The following is a 15,256-nucleotide window of genomic DNA, read 5'->3' as shown; positions in this document are numbered from 1 at the left end:
ATTTTTTTTAGATTGAAGGGTGAATGCTGCTGATAGTGTGGACTGAATGGATCGCAACAATGGGGAAATGAAATGCCAGTATTTTGAGGGTACTAGACCATTGGCAACATATTAAGTGGGGGGGACTATGAACTAGTTCGTTTTTTAACCGGTAAACTTAGTTAAACATTTTAATTATGAACTGAACTAGTTAATTTTTGGAACACTGAACAGAACTTTGAACTAATTCATGTGGAAAATGAACTTTCCCAACACTGATCCTGTATTATTTTACATCCCAATATTTATCGTAGGTTTAAAAAAAATAAAAATAACCACAATGTCATTTTTTTCACCCCAATATTGTGGAGCCCTAGTTCATGCTCAAGAAACCTCCAATATGACTGAGGTAAAACAATTCTGCAAAGAAGACTGGGCCAAATATTCCACCCCAATGATTCGTAAGACTATCTATTGCAAATTCTTGATTTCAGTTATTGCTGCCAAGGGTGGCACAAGCATTTATTTTGTTTAGGGGGTGAATACTTTTTTACATATAGGTAAAAGGACAGTAAGATATTTTTCCCCTTCATAAATGAAGTCATCATTTAAAAGTTTAATTTTATATATACTTCGGTTGTTTTTGTGAGATATTAAAATTGGCTTGATGATCTGAAATGTTTAACTGTGATAAATACGCAAAAAAAACCAGACTAAATCAGAAAGGGGGCAAATACTTTTTCACAGCACTGTATCTACATTTTATTTGACACGGCAGAATAAAACTGATATATTCTGTAAAAGCTTAAATGTTGTAGAATAAAATAAAACAAGAGGCCTTAGAAACACTGAAAATTGTATCATTCATACCGTCACTTTAACATGGTATTGACTGTGTGCTTGGTTGTGTCTTCTAGCAGCCATCTCCATTTTTCACGTTGCAGTGGATGCTTATTTTACATAAAGTCAAACATTTTCCCACAGGAATGCTGAAATAACAGTGTTAGGTCTGTGGGTGGTTTCAATCCAGTTTGAAAATGTGTCCTGTCTTGGCCACTCCCAGGATGTGAGGCATGCGTTTCAATAAAGAACATTCCCTGTAGGGGTGGAAATGTCCACACGTAATGAGCGTATGTGCATGTGTGTATCGCTGCATGATCATAATGCCTTTTAAATAACCAAGAGAAAGGGATCCACTATACTGTTCTGGCATATGTTCAAGACTGGGACCCCAAAATGCATCTTGACTTCACTTGCAAACAAAGTATCTACTGTCGTATGGGTGGAAAATCATTGTGTCCAAATTCTCGGCAAATGGTCTCATTGATATTCTCAAAGGCTTCATTCACCACATCTTATCGAAGTTAATTTTATCCTCAATTATTTTATCATGTTACAGTCTAGATAGAATAATTTCTCTTAGTTTATTCTAAACTCATCACAATAACCAAGTACTATAAGGTCACTCTATAAGGCGTTGCTCCTCATCATATGATAAGGTTGTTGCATAGGAAGCTAAGCGCAGCTAATAAAGGTTTGCTGAAATTCTTTTTTGTGTTCATTGTAATGTGTGTAAATAGATTTGGTAGTGCTGTAGTTATGGTTGAGCCCTTTGAATTCTGCAATTTCACTCAGTGAGGGGGGGGCGGGTATCAATAAACAGTACTCTTACTTAAGGATCCCCCCAGACCTCCCCGACAGTGTTTTTTTGTCACTTTTTTCATGCGTTTGGTGTTTGCATGTCTGATTAATATTTCTATATTTCAGTGCATTAGTTTAAGCAAAACATGTTGTGTACACCTGAAGTATGTCCCTTCAATAATGCCGTGGCTCTCCCCAAGTGTAACCTGTTGCGTCACTCATTCGCTCGTCACGTTCTGAAGAGAGATACAGTAAATGCAGGTGTTTAATTGTTTTCCCATGTCTCTGTGCAGCTCCGTCTATGTTGTTTGGGTTATAGTTGATTGACTGCAGATCAATACACCAATATTGTGCAGGACCCTGTGATGTGACTATTGGGCACGCATACATTGCAATGATGATGTTCAAACACTATATTGTGCAGCCCTAGTGCCTGGTGATCAAAACAGTAAGCTACGTAAATGTCAAGCTCTTTCTATCTTCCATTACAATATTTAACTCCAAATTTCTACACTACAGTATAGCAGTTAATTATTTAATAACCTGACAAAAACCTAAAAAGTTAAAATACAACGTACTCACCAGAGATGCTTATTATTTAAAGACAAAATCCATCCTCTTTTGCCCGCTGTGTTGGGTAAAGTCAGAGCTACTGTAGTTGTTGCCGCTCTGGAAGTGGAAGAAAGTCCACCTTGAACAATTTGTAATCATGTTGGCCATCTCTTTTTGCACAGTCACCGGCTGCATGTAATGTAGGGGAATCCCACTCGTGTAGCTGTGAATCTCTCTGAAATAAATCACGAACGACTGGAAGCTGCACAGCCAAGACACACGCCGGCCATGAAATGAAGACGAAAGACTGTTGGAAATAATAGTTTCATGTTTCACGTGCAATATTTTTACATCCTAAAGAGGCCATTTGTCATCTTTTGTATTTTCTTCTGTCTAGCAAAAGAGCCACTTCACCTAATTGTTCAAATATTACATCTAAACAAACCCTTTCCTTATTGTTTCACTGTCTTTTTCCAGTTTTTTTTGGGGGAGTCTGAAGATGATGGCGGATGCCAGCGACATGTTGGCAGCTGCTCTTGAGCAGATGGATGGCATTATAGCAGGTTTGTGTCAGTGCATAAGCAGTATAAAATCAGACGGGCCATGAAAGAATACAATACTGTGATCCGCTTTATTTTCAGAGAGATGACAAAGAAAACACAAATCTAGCCTAAATTTAAAACAAAAAGTAATTCCCAAATATAAATATATAATAAATAAATTCCCAAAATATATATTAATAATAAATTAATACACTTCACTGTTTTGCTTCTTTACAATAGGATCCAAGGCTCTTGACTACTCCAATGGGTTGTTTGACTGTCAGTCGCCCAGCTCTCCTTTCATGGGCAATTTACGGGCTCTTCACCTTTTGGAGGACCTAAGAGGCATTCTGGAGCTTCTGGACAATGATGGACGGAACAGTCTTCGCTGCCAGATCCCTGACTCCACAGCTGAAAGTCTGGTCGAGTGGCTCCAGGGTCGCCTGGTGAGTGCCTCCAAGCAAAGCATAGAATTTTCGCGACAGTTGCTTCTCAGTGCAGCTCAGTCTCATAAAAAATTTAATTAGTGTAAAATGGTTCTTGTACTGCGTCGTCATATGTGCATTTTAGAGCCATTTTAATTAAAATTTGTATTATTGTACCCCTTCTTAAAGACAAAAACACATACTGTATTGGAATCTACTTCAATTTAGATGTTAGTTTGGGTTGCTTTAAAATCTGGCTTAATTCTGTATGTTTGCACAATGTGCTGCCAAGGTTGCTTAATCCAGAAAAGCGGACGCACATTAATTGGTGGAGGCGACAACAAAATTGTTTGCTAAGTGGAAACATGACTGCCCTATTTGCAGAGTTCCTTTGGAATGCATGAACTGTTGTCTTTTATAAAAAGAAAAATGCAGATTCTGGGGGGCCGAAATTGTGTTTGGGAAATGGATGGCCCACTGCCAGCTGGATGCCACAGTTTTTGTTTAATGCTGTAGCTCACTCTGTCCAGCTGTCTCAATGTGAGCCTATATCTTTCAGCCAAGAAAGGTTTTGTTTGTGCATGGCAAAGGATACGTCTGACACCTAAAAATGTATTTTTGTTATAACTTTGGGTGGCACGGTGACAACTTGTTAGCACATCTGCCTCTCAGTTCTGAGGACCGGGGTTTAAATCCCGGCCCTGCCTGTGTGGAGTTTGCATGTTCTCCCCGTGCTTGTGTGGGTTTTCTCCGGGTACTCCGGTTTCCTCCCATATACCAAAAACATGCATAGTAGGTTAATTGAAAACTCTAAATTGCCCATGGGTGTGAATGTGAGAATGAATGGTGGTTTGTTTATATGTGCCCTGCGATTGGCTGACGACCAGTTCATGGTGTACCCCGCCTGTCGCCCGAAGATAGCTGGGATAGGCTTCAGCACGCCCGTGACCCTAGTGAGGAATAAGCGATACAGAAAATGGATGAATGTTATAACTTTCCCATATGCTCACACTTCAGTATTTAATATCCATCCAGATTATTTGACTAATTCATACAATACTGTCCTTGTAGTCCAACGGGCACCTCTCTATGGGAGGTGGTGACCACTACCAGGAGAGGCTTACTCGACTTGAGAGTGATAAGGAGTCCCTGGTGCTTCAGGTAGGGCCAGAAGACACAAAGACACACATACTATTTCAAAATTAGTTTTGAAAGAGACTGATGTCCTCTTGCATGCAGGTGAGTGTGCTAACAGACCAGGTGGACGCTCAAGGAGAAAAGATTCGGGACCTTGACTTTTGTTTGGATGAGCACAGGGAGAAGCTCAACACAACTGAGGAGATGCTACAGCAGGTCATCTTCATGCTCTCACTAGTATTACAGTAGCTATTTTTTATACATTGTTGTCTACATAAACAATTCTCATGATCTGCGATTCTTGCCAGCACTGACATTGTTTATTCTCTCATTCCCATCTTTATTTTTCATTGCAGGAACTTATGTGCCGAACAGCCCTCGAGACCCAAAAGCTGGAGCTTGTATCTGAATTGTCCAACCTAAAGTTAAAACTGAATTCCTTTCAGACAGAGAGACTGGAGTTTGATGAACGATTTCGGGACAGTGAGGTACGCAGGCAAATGCTGCGAACAGGAATAGTCTTTGTCTTGCATTTTCCCGTCACGCATGCACACACACAAGCACACACCAAATAGACTTTTATTGGTGTTCTTGTATGGAGTTTCAAAGCAGCTGCATTCTGACCAGGGATATGCCACGGTTCCCCAAACAAGGAATGTGGTGACTCTTGATTTTGGTGTTGTCAATAAATGAACAATAAATAAGGCACAGTTGTAGGAATTAAATTACACTTCTTATCAATTCTGCCGTTCTCATCTACACAACTATAGCTGCTTCATGGAGTTAACTCGTACTGCTCTAAGCCAGTCTTGCAGTTATACATCACATTTTAAAGATATAAATTATTTGACAATAAGCAGTCCATATGCAACAGAGTGTATTGTTTCATTGAATTTACTAACTGTAATTTGAGCCTGTTGGACCTTAACTACAATTGCTCTGGGAAATTAACATCTATCTGGAAAATATGCATCTTTATTTCTGTCTCTGATCAACGTACTTTGCGATCCTTGAAGGAATTATTTTATCTGAGTTTTCTCTTGCAGGATTTAATTGTGGAGATGAATGAACTGCGGTATAGATTGACAGAGCTGGAGAGTGAAAAGCAACAGTATGAAAAGAAACTTACAACAACAAAGGTGAGTTATTAACTTGAAACTCGCAAAACTTAAAAATAGCAGCCATTCCTGACAGGCAATTTACTGTTCATAACTTGCGGTCAATGTCTAAATAAAGCCTCATCAAAGACATGTTCACGTTAGACTATCGTAATCCATCGCTTCAAGTTACAATAACATTAAACCACAGTTACTCTTCTTTTATGTTCCAGAAAGAAGCATAAATATTATCTTGCACTAACGTTCCAAATAGTAATTCCACTTATATGCTGGGTTTGTGTTAGTTATGTTATACGTTCTGATCTGAAAGAGAAGGCTTAACAACTAACCTCTTAAGTTTCTGTATGGCTAAAATTGGGGTGTACCAAATACAAAAGTAGAAACCATTGCTTGTACGAAACCAGTAGATGTTTAGACCAGTTTATTTTATTTTCTATTATGCTTTACGCAATTACTAATTCAAATAGGTACACCATATTATTTGGGGTTTGTCATTCAAACACATTTCCTTCTTTTACATTTTTAAAAACTTATTTTTCTATGGCGAAATCTTTATTCCAGTAATTCTATGAACAATTAATGCAATTAAAACAAACCAACATACAAAAAGCACAATTTACACTCAAATGCAAATTTGCAACTGTAAACCTCCTATTTCTTTTGTAGCCCATTTGACTAGAATATGCCTCCATTGCTTTAGGACAACAATAATGTATGACAAAACCAGGTTCAATTGAGAGATCTATCAAATGCCAACAACTTTTTTGATCATCAAAAATCTACACATCGCTTTACGAATAATCCCCAGCCCTAATATGGACAGGCTCTGGGACTTGTAGTAGACAAACATATGGAGTTGGCCTCTGCAGCTACAACAGCTTCTTCTCAGAAGACCTTTTGTCCATTCATGCAGGAAGATATTTGTGAGGCTACTGATGTTTGGGAAGAGGGGCCATGACAGATTTAGTTCATCCCAAAGGTATTTGTTGGGCTTGAAGTCAGGGCTCTGAAGTTCTTCTGCATCAAACCTATGACTTTACTGTGTTTATTTGGGGCACAATCATGCTTGGTCTTTCCCAAATTGTTCCTACAAAGTTGGAGAAATAGAATTGTCCAAATGTCCAAGGATTGATCTTCAGGGGAAACTAAGGGGGTTAGTTCACCTCAACGTGTGTATCCCAATACTGCTGTCTGTGTAGTGTATCTCTTTTACATTCTTGCACATTTTCTCTCATTGTCCTGGTTTTTCCTCCCTATTGCTAGTCTTTAATGGCCAAGCTTTCTAGCCAGAAAATCAAAATGGGCCAGATGCAGTATGAGAAACAGAGGAAGGAGCACAAACTGCAGGCTCTGAAGGTTGGCGTTTCTCAGGATCACTGTTGTGTCTGCTGTATGATTATCGGTTTGGCCTCTCCCTTCCTTCGGCCCCTCCTCTTTTTTTTTTTTTTTTATTCTTCGGATGCCAGACAGTTCCAGTTGCCTTGCAGACCTTTAAACTTTGTTTTAACCCTTTTAACCAAATGTACAGAGTACTATTAGAAATTAAGATTCCAGGCACAAGGCTCGAATTAAGCTGTCTCTCATCGCAGTTTGCGCCTCAAAAACACATTGAAAAGCAAAACTGCGAATCACAGGTTTTACCTCGGAGATGTGTTGAGGAGACAGAAGCACCCAGGGGTATATGTTACAACGCGCTTTTATCACCGATGTGTGGGAAGTAGAATGTGGAAATGAAGCTATTCGATTGCAGGAGTGGGAACACAGTGGTTGCAAGATGCAACGCCGAATTGAGAAGAGAAAAAAAGTCAGAAAATAGCTAAAGTGTAGGAGCAAAAACAGGGACAGAAAAAGTTCATCTGGATCATGTACCCAAACAGAGGAGCGTTTTTGTGAAGTACGGGCAATTTAGAGTCTTCAGTCAACCTACCACGCATGTTTTTAGGATGTGGGAGGAAACCGGAGTGCCCGGAGAAAACCCACGCAGGCACGGGGAGAACATGCAAACGCCACACAGGCGGGGCTAGGGATTGAACCCCGGTCCTCAGAACTGTGAGGCGGACGCTCTAACCAGTCGCCCACTGTGCCTTTTGTGAAGTCATCCATCCATCCATCCATTTTCTGAGCCGCTTCTCCTCACTAAGGTCGCGGGCGTGCTGGAGCCTGTCCCAGCTATCATCGGCAGGAGGCGGGGTGCACCCTGAACTGCTTGCCAGCCAATCGCAGGGCACATACATACAACAAACAACCATTCGCACTCCCATTCACACCTATGGACAATTTAGAGTCCTAGCATGTCCAATTTTAGAGTCCAATTTGAGTCCTACCATGCATGTTTTTAGGAGTGCCCGGAGAAAACCGGAGTGCCCGGAGAAAACCCACTCTGGTACGGGGAGAACATGCAAACTCCACACAGGCGGGACCGGGGATTGAACCCCGGTCCTCAGAACTGTGAGGCAGACGCTCTCACCAGTCGCCCAACGTGCCTTTTGTGAAGTCAAATGAAGAAAATATTTTATTTTCTCTCGAGGTTCCTTCATTTTAGTTTGAACACATTGAACACTTCCGATACTTGTAGTTATGCAAAGAGTATTTGTCTTTTTTCCTGTCAGCTGGTCGAAGCTCATAAATGCACAGCCTGTATGTCACAAAATGCTTAAATGCTAGCTGCTTAAGTGAAGATTCACAAACACTGTTCATGCTTTTTTTATAAGTGCGTTATAACATATACCCCTGGGCGCTTCTGTCTCCGCGACCCGTCTCTGCGGTAAAACTATGATTCTCAGTTTTGCTTTCCAATGTGTTTTTTGTGCCGCTTTTTTTAAATTAATACCTTATCTTTTATGCACAGTTAATTTAAGAAATAAAAACTGTTGATTATATAAAAAGGAAACCAATTACTCATAGGTTATTAAGTGAAATGTCTTCTTTTCCCTTGTTTTCATAATTGCTTTTTAACCAAGCCAAAAATGTAGATTCAGCTACTCGATTGTTAAGTAGGCTACTCGAGTACTAAAACATTCGTTAGCTGCAGCCCTCCATTCAACTCCCCCGTTACATTGTCATATTTTTATTGTTTAATAAAACCCTTGCTTCAGGTCCCTGTGATTCACCTGCAAAAAAATGCTCCTCCTTGAAATGATTAGCAAAACTGCTCCGCAAAGAAAAAAATATTTTGAGCCTTGAGACAGCAGTTAAAGAAAGCTTAACCTCCCTTGCTTTAATTTCTTTACTTGCCTGCTTCCTGTAAATATTTGTTTACAATGTGTGCTGTATTGTTCTTCCCTGTTTTTCTGAGTCCACTCAGTGCTTACCCCTCACCCCACACACATTACAGCAGTGGTGACTCTCTTTTTCTTATTTGCAAGCTCCTTCATCCTCGCTCCTCTGTTTGCATTTGTTGAGAAGTTGAGGAAATCGTCCCAGGAGCGAGGAGGGAGAAATGTTTGAAGTAATGAGATTGATGTTTTTACATCAATGTCACAAATCTAGCTGCTTTATTTTCATATGTCACTGGCAAGGAGCTAAAAGACTTCCGCAGAGGATACATTCATGTTTGCGCGTTATGGCCTTTTCCCATGGAGCCTCCTCCATCCTCATTCGTCACTGCGCCTTTTAAAAAGCTGAGATCCTCAATAATATGGTGGTGTAAAAACATGTACCGGGTCGCAGCCAAAGCATTGAGGATCAAGGAGGTTTGCAAATAAGACTCATAGACGCACCCCAGGTGTGGCCTGCTTGCCTGTTTGCCACATAGGCATCTGTGAAACCTTTTGAGTTACTGTATGCTTTATCGTGTGAAGTTAGGCGGGGTTTCTGGGTGTCTTTGAGAAGAGAATGTCATCAAACGTGTCCTGCGTTTGACAGGAGGAGATCGTCATACTGAGAAGGGAGCTGGAGGGCAAAGATGGAGAGATGGGCACACTGAAAGATGAGACGGGCTTCAAAGCCATGGCCTCAAGCAGTGCAGATCCTGCAGAGAGAGGTGGGCAACATTGTTTTGTCTGAATGTGAACATGTATGATGTTAACTTTGCAGTGGTTACAAGGTCATTGAACACCATGGCATTGGGGTCCTTTTCTAATAGAAGTGGTCACCACTGACTACAGATTCTGTTTTGTTTTCCCCATTTGTCTTCCTCTTTATTCTCTCATCCAGATGAAACTCTTAGAAAGAGGCTGAAAGAAAAACGTAAGAGGGTTTATGCTTCTGTTCATCATTGCACCCATCTCTACCTCTGTTTGCATGAACGAGCATGAGAGCCATGTGAACTCTGCTTGTCCATTAATGTATTTGCCCATCAGAGCGCTAATATATGCCCTGAGAACATCACAACTCTGTTAAATGATGATGTTTTTATGCAGCTTCTAAGGATCTAAACCGAAGCAAACTAAACCAACATCGTCACCAAAGCCATAAGTGTGTTTTTAACATAAGCTGAACAGCGACAAGGCCTGTTTGCTTTGTGTTTTTGACAGCAATGAGGAATGAAATGTGTTTGTAACCTTTCAGGCTGTTCACTCATCCTTCTGCCTCAACCCCTGTAGCCCTGAAGATCCCCCACTCTCCTTTAAATCCTCTGAACACTTCTTGCTCACACCAGTGACCACTGTAGGTCCTGCTAACCAATGTTTTTGTCGTATTCAGTGGTGTGCGACATTGTTTGAATGTGTTCATGTTTGTGCCTTTCCTCTCACTGATCTTTCATATAGTCATAGAACTGTAATTCATCTGTCAGTGAAGATATCCTATTCATGTTGAAGCTATTTTAACTTAGGGAAAAAAACAGCAATTGGAATTGATTTGCTGATTGACCTTTGTTTTAATTAGTCTTTTAACGTTTAAGCAAAACAGCTTTATGAAATGCCCTCATACAGTATATGGATGTCCAAGTGCATCCCAAAAATATTTTAAAAAGTTGAGCAAAGGGGTTAAAAATATTTAAGTGTAATTCATGTAGAATGTCTACAAATTTAGGTAGATAAGTTAAGTTGCATTCTATCTGAATTTAGCTTTCTAAACATCTTTTTTATACTTACCATAGTCAGAATCATGACATTTGACACTGCGAACGATGTTAAACTTTGTAGAAAAACGTAGGTAGTACCAACTGTACGCACAATACAATATTTAATCCTTTTACCTGACCAAAGCATGAAATTCGCTCAGATCTCCCATCAGTGGGATTATTTTGTGCCTTTTTGCGGACTTCCACAGCTAGATTTAAATGAAGGGCAAAATGTAAGTTTCACCTATGAAGACTGCAGTTGTACAGTTTATTTTCTCCCTAGCCCAGTTAAGAAACTTCTAATGCTGCCAGTGTTGCTTGCACAAATTCCCCTTCCACTCCACTTTCCACAGAGCCCAGTACTCTGGCACAGCCAGACCTTTCAGCAATCACCTTCTGGTGTGTGTACTAAAATAAATATATATACTTTTTAAATCCTATTAAAAAATATAATAATAAAACACCAAAAAACTGATGAGGTCTGTTTTTCTGTAGATTTTATCCTATAATTGCACCCGCTGCGTTCCTGCTGATTGCCCATCCAGAAAGTTCTGACTGTTAAGTGTCAAATAATCACTGTTGTTACTCACTAGATGTGGAAGTGCAGCGAATGAAGAAGGCAATTGAATCGTTGATGGTGGCCAATGAACAGAAGGTATAATTGTCTTCCTTTGTCTTTAAAGATCATATACCTGTATGCACTTTAGTCTTTGTGTGAGGTAAACACATTCTGTTGTTTGCAGGACCATAAGATTGAGGAACTGAAGCAGTCACTGATGAGATACAAGAAAGTTCAGGACATGGTGATGTCAGTACAAGGCAAAAAAGGTTAGATATATCTTATAATGGAAAACATCTTACATGTCTGGAAAAAAAGAAACTGTTAAAAGAAATCCTTACATTCACATTAACCTTTGTGGCAACAAAAGATACATCATAGGTTTTATGATGACGTATTTGTATCAAAGCTTTTGGAACCTCATTGTGTGTTACACTTTGAGGCTTTTTTTTAGCCAGCTTAGTTCAGAGGCTACTTGTAACATCATCCTGCTGTATAGTGTATTTAGTTGTCCTCTGTTTAGAGGCACGCTCAGTATTGTATCATATGGGTGCCATCACCAAAGCACATTATTCTTTGTCACATGGTCTTGTCAGTGAACCTGTTGTCATTGTTTTACAGAGAATCCTAATGATAATGAGCATGCAGAGTCTCCTACTGATGTTTCCACTTCCTGCTTGTCATCAAACCAAGTGTATGTAGACAGAAATGTGCTTACAGATGCTGAAGAGCAAAGGAAGATTGCAGATGAGGTTTGTGCAGAACAGTGTGACAAGAAAGTATATATATATATATATACACACACACACACACACACACACACACACACACACACACACCAAGGACTGGCGGAAGAACTAGAGAAAATGTGGACGGTGAAGGCAATAGTGGTGCCCAAAGTGATCGGGGCACTGGGGACAGTAACCCCCAAGGTGGGAGGATGGCTACAGCAGGTACCAGGAACATTCGACATCTCTGTCCAGAAGAGCGCAATACTGGGACCAGCTAAAATCCTACGCAGAACCCTCAAGCTCCCGGGCCTCTAATAGAGGACCTGTCCTTGAAGAAGATACCGCCCGGGTGGGCAAGAAAATGTTTTTTTTATACTTATATTAGGGCTGTCACTATCAAATCTTTTTAGAATCGATTATCCTGTACATATTTCATCGAGTACATCGAGTAAGCTTTTTTTCATCCATCCATCCATCTTCCATACCGCTTATCCTCACGAGGATCGCGGGACTGCTGGAGCCTATCCCAGCTGGCTGGATCTCTATCCTTAAACTTCATATGTTGATACTGAGTGTATGGTATAAACCCTATAAAGAATTTGAGACAACACAATCAGCCTTTGCTAAACGGTTAGCATTTGCAATTAGTAGTAGTGCGCTAGTGACTAGCATTTTAGGTAGAACCCTGCTAACTACCATTCAGCTCACTCATTCATCATGTTATATGTACATTACACTTCTAAAAGTCTCTTAAAATCACTTACAGATGCTTCTCCGTCATTTTTGGCAATGCTTTTCCACTGGCCCAACAGTGCATCCATCTGAAACAAATGTCCGTCCGGTAAACATGGACAGTGGGCAAAGGTTCCGGTCGGCGCAAATATGCTTTTATTAATTTTTTATTTTTCCTTTGACGCAGAAAGTTTTGCGTTGACCAATTTTTGTTGGTCGTTTTTTTTTTTCTATCCATGTACTATTAGGTCTTCGCCGTGGTCACTTTGTGTCCAGTGGTATTCAATTGATAGTTTCTGTGGTCCACCTTTTGTCACCTCTTCGGGCAACGTGGCCAGCCTATTTCCATTTAAGGCTTTTTATTTTTTTTTTATGACGTCGGTAAATCGCGTCTGCTGTCTTATCCAACTGCATCTTTTCTTGTCTCGAATGCTTATTTTCAACATTTGGCGTTACATGTTCCTTTGGGTTACACATAGTCTTTGTATAACTTTTGCATTCGTAGTCCCAAGTTTCACTCCCGTAAGTGAGGACTGGTAAAATATATTGATCGAAAACTTTTCTTTTCAAGCAAATGGGAAGATTCTTCTTGACTATAACACTTAAGCCTTCCATAAGCCTGCCAGGCAAGCTTTATGCGGCGTTCAACTTCAGTGCTTGTATTCCATCCATTGTTACAAGTTTAATTGAATACACTACAAAGACACGATATTTAATGTTCAAACTGATTAACTTGATTGTTTTTAGCAAATAATCATTAATTTAGAATTTTATGGCTGCAACACGTTCCAAAAAAGCTGGGACAGGTGGCAAAAAAGACTGAGAAAGTTGAGGAATGCTCATCAAACACCTGTTTGGAACATCCCACAGGTGAACAGGCTAATTGGGAACAGGTGGGTGCCATGATTGGGTATAAAAGGAGCTTCCCTGAATTGCTCAGTCATTCACAAGCAAAGATGGGGCGAGGTTCACCTCTTTGTGAACAAGTGCGTAAGAAAATAGTCATACAGTTTAAGGACAATGTTCCTCAACGTACAATTGCAAGGAATTTAGGGATTTCATCATCTATGGTCCATAATATCATCAAAAGGTTCAGAGAATATAGAGAAATCAATGCATCTAAGCGGCAAGGCCGAAAACCAACATTGAATGCCCGTGACCTTCGATCCCTCAGGCGGCACTGCATCAAAAACCGACATCAATGTGTAAAGGATATCACCACATGGGCTCAGGAACACTTAAGAAAACCAATGTCAGTAAATACAGTTTGCCGCTACATCCGTAAGTACAACTTGAAACTCTACTAGGCAAAGAAAAAGCCATTTATCAACAACACCCAGAAACGCCCCCGGCTTCTCTGTGTCCAACAAGTCCACATTTCAAATTGTTTTTGGAAGTTGTGGACGTCGTGTCCTCCGGGCCAAAGAGGAAAAGAACCATCCGGACTGTTATGGACGCAAAGTTCAAAAGCCAGCCTCTGTGATGGTATGGGGCTGTGTTAGTGCCAATGGCATGGGTTACTTACACATCTGTGAAGGCACCATTAATGCTGAAAGGTACATACAGGTTTTGGAGAAACATACGCTGCCATCCAAGCAATGTCTTTTTCATGGACGCCCCTGCTTATTTCAGCAAGACAATGCCAAACCACATTCTGCATGTGTTACAACAGCGTGGCTTTGTAGTAAAAGAGTGGGGGTACTAGACTGGCCTGCCTGCAGTCCAGACCTGTCTCCCATTGAAAGTGTGTGGCGCATTACGAAGTGTAAAATACGACAACGGAGACCCCGGACTGTTGAACAGCTGAAGCTGTACATCAAGCGAGAATGGGAAAGAATTCCACCTACAAAGCTTCAACAATTAGTATCCTCAGTTCCCAAACATTTATTGAATGTTGTTAAAAGAAAAGGTGATGTAACACAGTGGTAAACATGACACCTCTCCCAGCTTTTTTGGAACGTGTTGCAGCCATAAAATTCTAAATTAATGATTTTGCTAAAAACAACCAAGTTTATCAGTTTGAACATTAAATATTTTGTCTTTGTAGTGTATTCAATTAAATATAGGTCGAACATGTTGGGCATCACTGTTTATCATGCAACAAGACAATGACACAAAACACTGCCAACACAACAAAGGGCTTCATCAAGGGGAAAAGGTGGAAGGTCTTAACCCAATAAAGCATGCATTTTACCTCCTGAAGAGGAGACTGAAGAAGAAACCCCCAGAAACAAAAAAGAACTGAAAGAGGCTGCAGTAAAGCCCCTGTTAAAGCATTTCAAATGAAGAATGCAACAGTCTGGTGAAGTCAATGTGTTGCAAGCGTGATGCAGTTATTGCAAGTAAGGCTTATGCCACCAAATATTAAATATTACTCTTTTGAAGTTCTTTTAATCATGTCTGTTACATGATTTTTGCTCACTTGAAAGGTGGGTGGCTTCCAACAAAAGGTGCTCTGTCCTGAGTTGTTTAACGCATCTTGATGTAAATACCATGTAATGAAAGCTGGAATTCTGAACTTTTGTCTCATATTCATCTTTTGATCTGAATCCCAAATTTCTTCCGAATACAACAAAAAGGGAATTGACCTTGCCGATCTAATTCCTTTGGAGGGGACTGTATGTATATACAGTCAGCCAAATAATGTATCCAAACATCAGGAAAAGGAAAACTTGGATAACTATTTGAATACCAAATTTATTCAGACATCACGAGATTAATACAAGTTATTTTTGGCCTCTACAATTACAAGAGGTGCTCAAAGTGGTGGCCATTAGCTTCCAGACATTTATAATTACAGCGAGCTACTGCTTTGGTAACGTTGGCCAAAGTGCT

At 40.2% G+C, this 15,256-nt stretch overlaps 1 protein-coding gene across 6 annotated transcripts in view; it reads left to right on the top strand.

Annotated features, from left to right (window-relative positions):
• The window catches only part of ppfibp1b (PPFIA binding protein 1b), a 36,513-nt gene that overhangs the window by 9,704 nt on the left and 11,553 nt on the right, over positions 1 to 15,256 (top strand). For 2 of the 6 annotated variants that reach the window (XM_061677516.1, XM_061677515.1), the window contains exons 2-13: positions 2,650 to 2,735; positions 2,955 to 3,160; positions 4,211 to 4,300; positions 4,379 to 4,492; positions 4,633 to 4,764; positions 5,323 to 5,415; positions 6,658 to 6,750; positions 9,259 to 9,376; positions 9,550 to 9,582; positions 10,993 to 11,054; positions 11,143 to 11,227; positions 11,580 to 11,710. In XM_061677516.1, the coding sequence (XP_061533500.1) occupies positions 2,672 to 2,735; positions 2,955 to 3,160; positions 4,211 to 4,300; positions 4,379 to 4,492; positions 4,633 to 4,764; positions 5,323 to 5,415; positions 6,658 to 6,750; positions 9,259 to 9,376; positions 9,550 to 9,582; positions 10,993 to 11,054; positions 11,143 to 11,227; positions 11,580 to 11,710 (1,221 nt within the window). In that variant the 5' untranslated portion in view covers positions 2,650 to 2,671. The remainder of the gene's footprint in view (positions 1 to 2,649; positions 2,736 to 2,954; positions 3,161 to 4,210; positions 4,301 to 4,378; positions 4,493 to 4,632; positions 4,765 to 5,322; positions 5,416 to 6,657; positions 6,751 to 9,258; positions 9,377 to 9,549; positions 9,583 to 10,992; positions 11,055 to 11,142; positions 11,228 to 11,579; positions 11,711 to 15,256) is intronic. The other 4 variants (XM_061677520.1, XM_061677519.1, XM_061677518.1 and 1 more) reach the window with 3 other exon arrangements.

This window comes from Phycodurus eques, chromosome 5 (genome assembly GCF_024500275.1).
Source record: "Phycodurus eques isolate BA_2022a chromosome 5, UOR_Pequ_1.1, whole genome shotgun sequence".
NCBI lineage: Eukaryota > Metazoa > Chordata > Actinopteri > Syngnathiformes > Syngnathidae > Phycodurus > Phycodurus eques.
The sequence above is the reverse complement of the archived record's forward strand: the minus strand, read 5'-3'. Positions and strand labels throughout refer to the sequence as shown.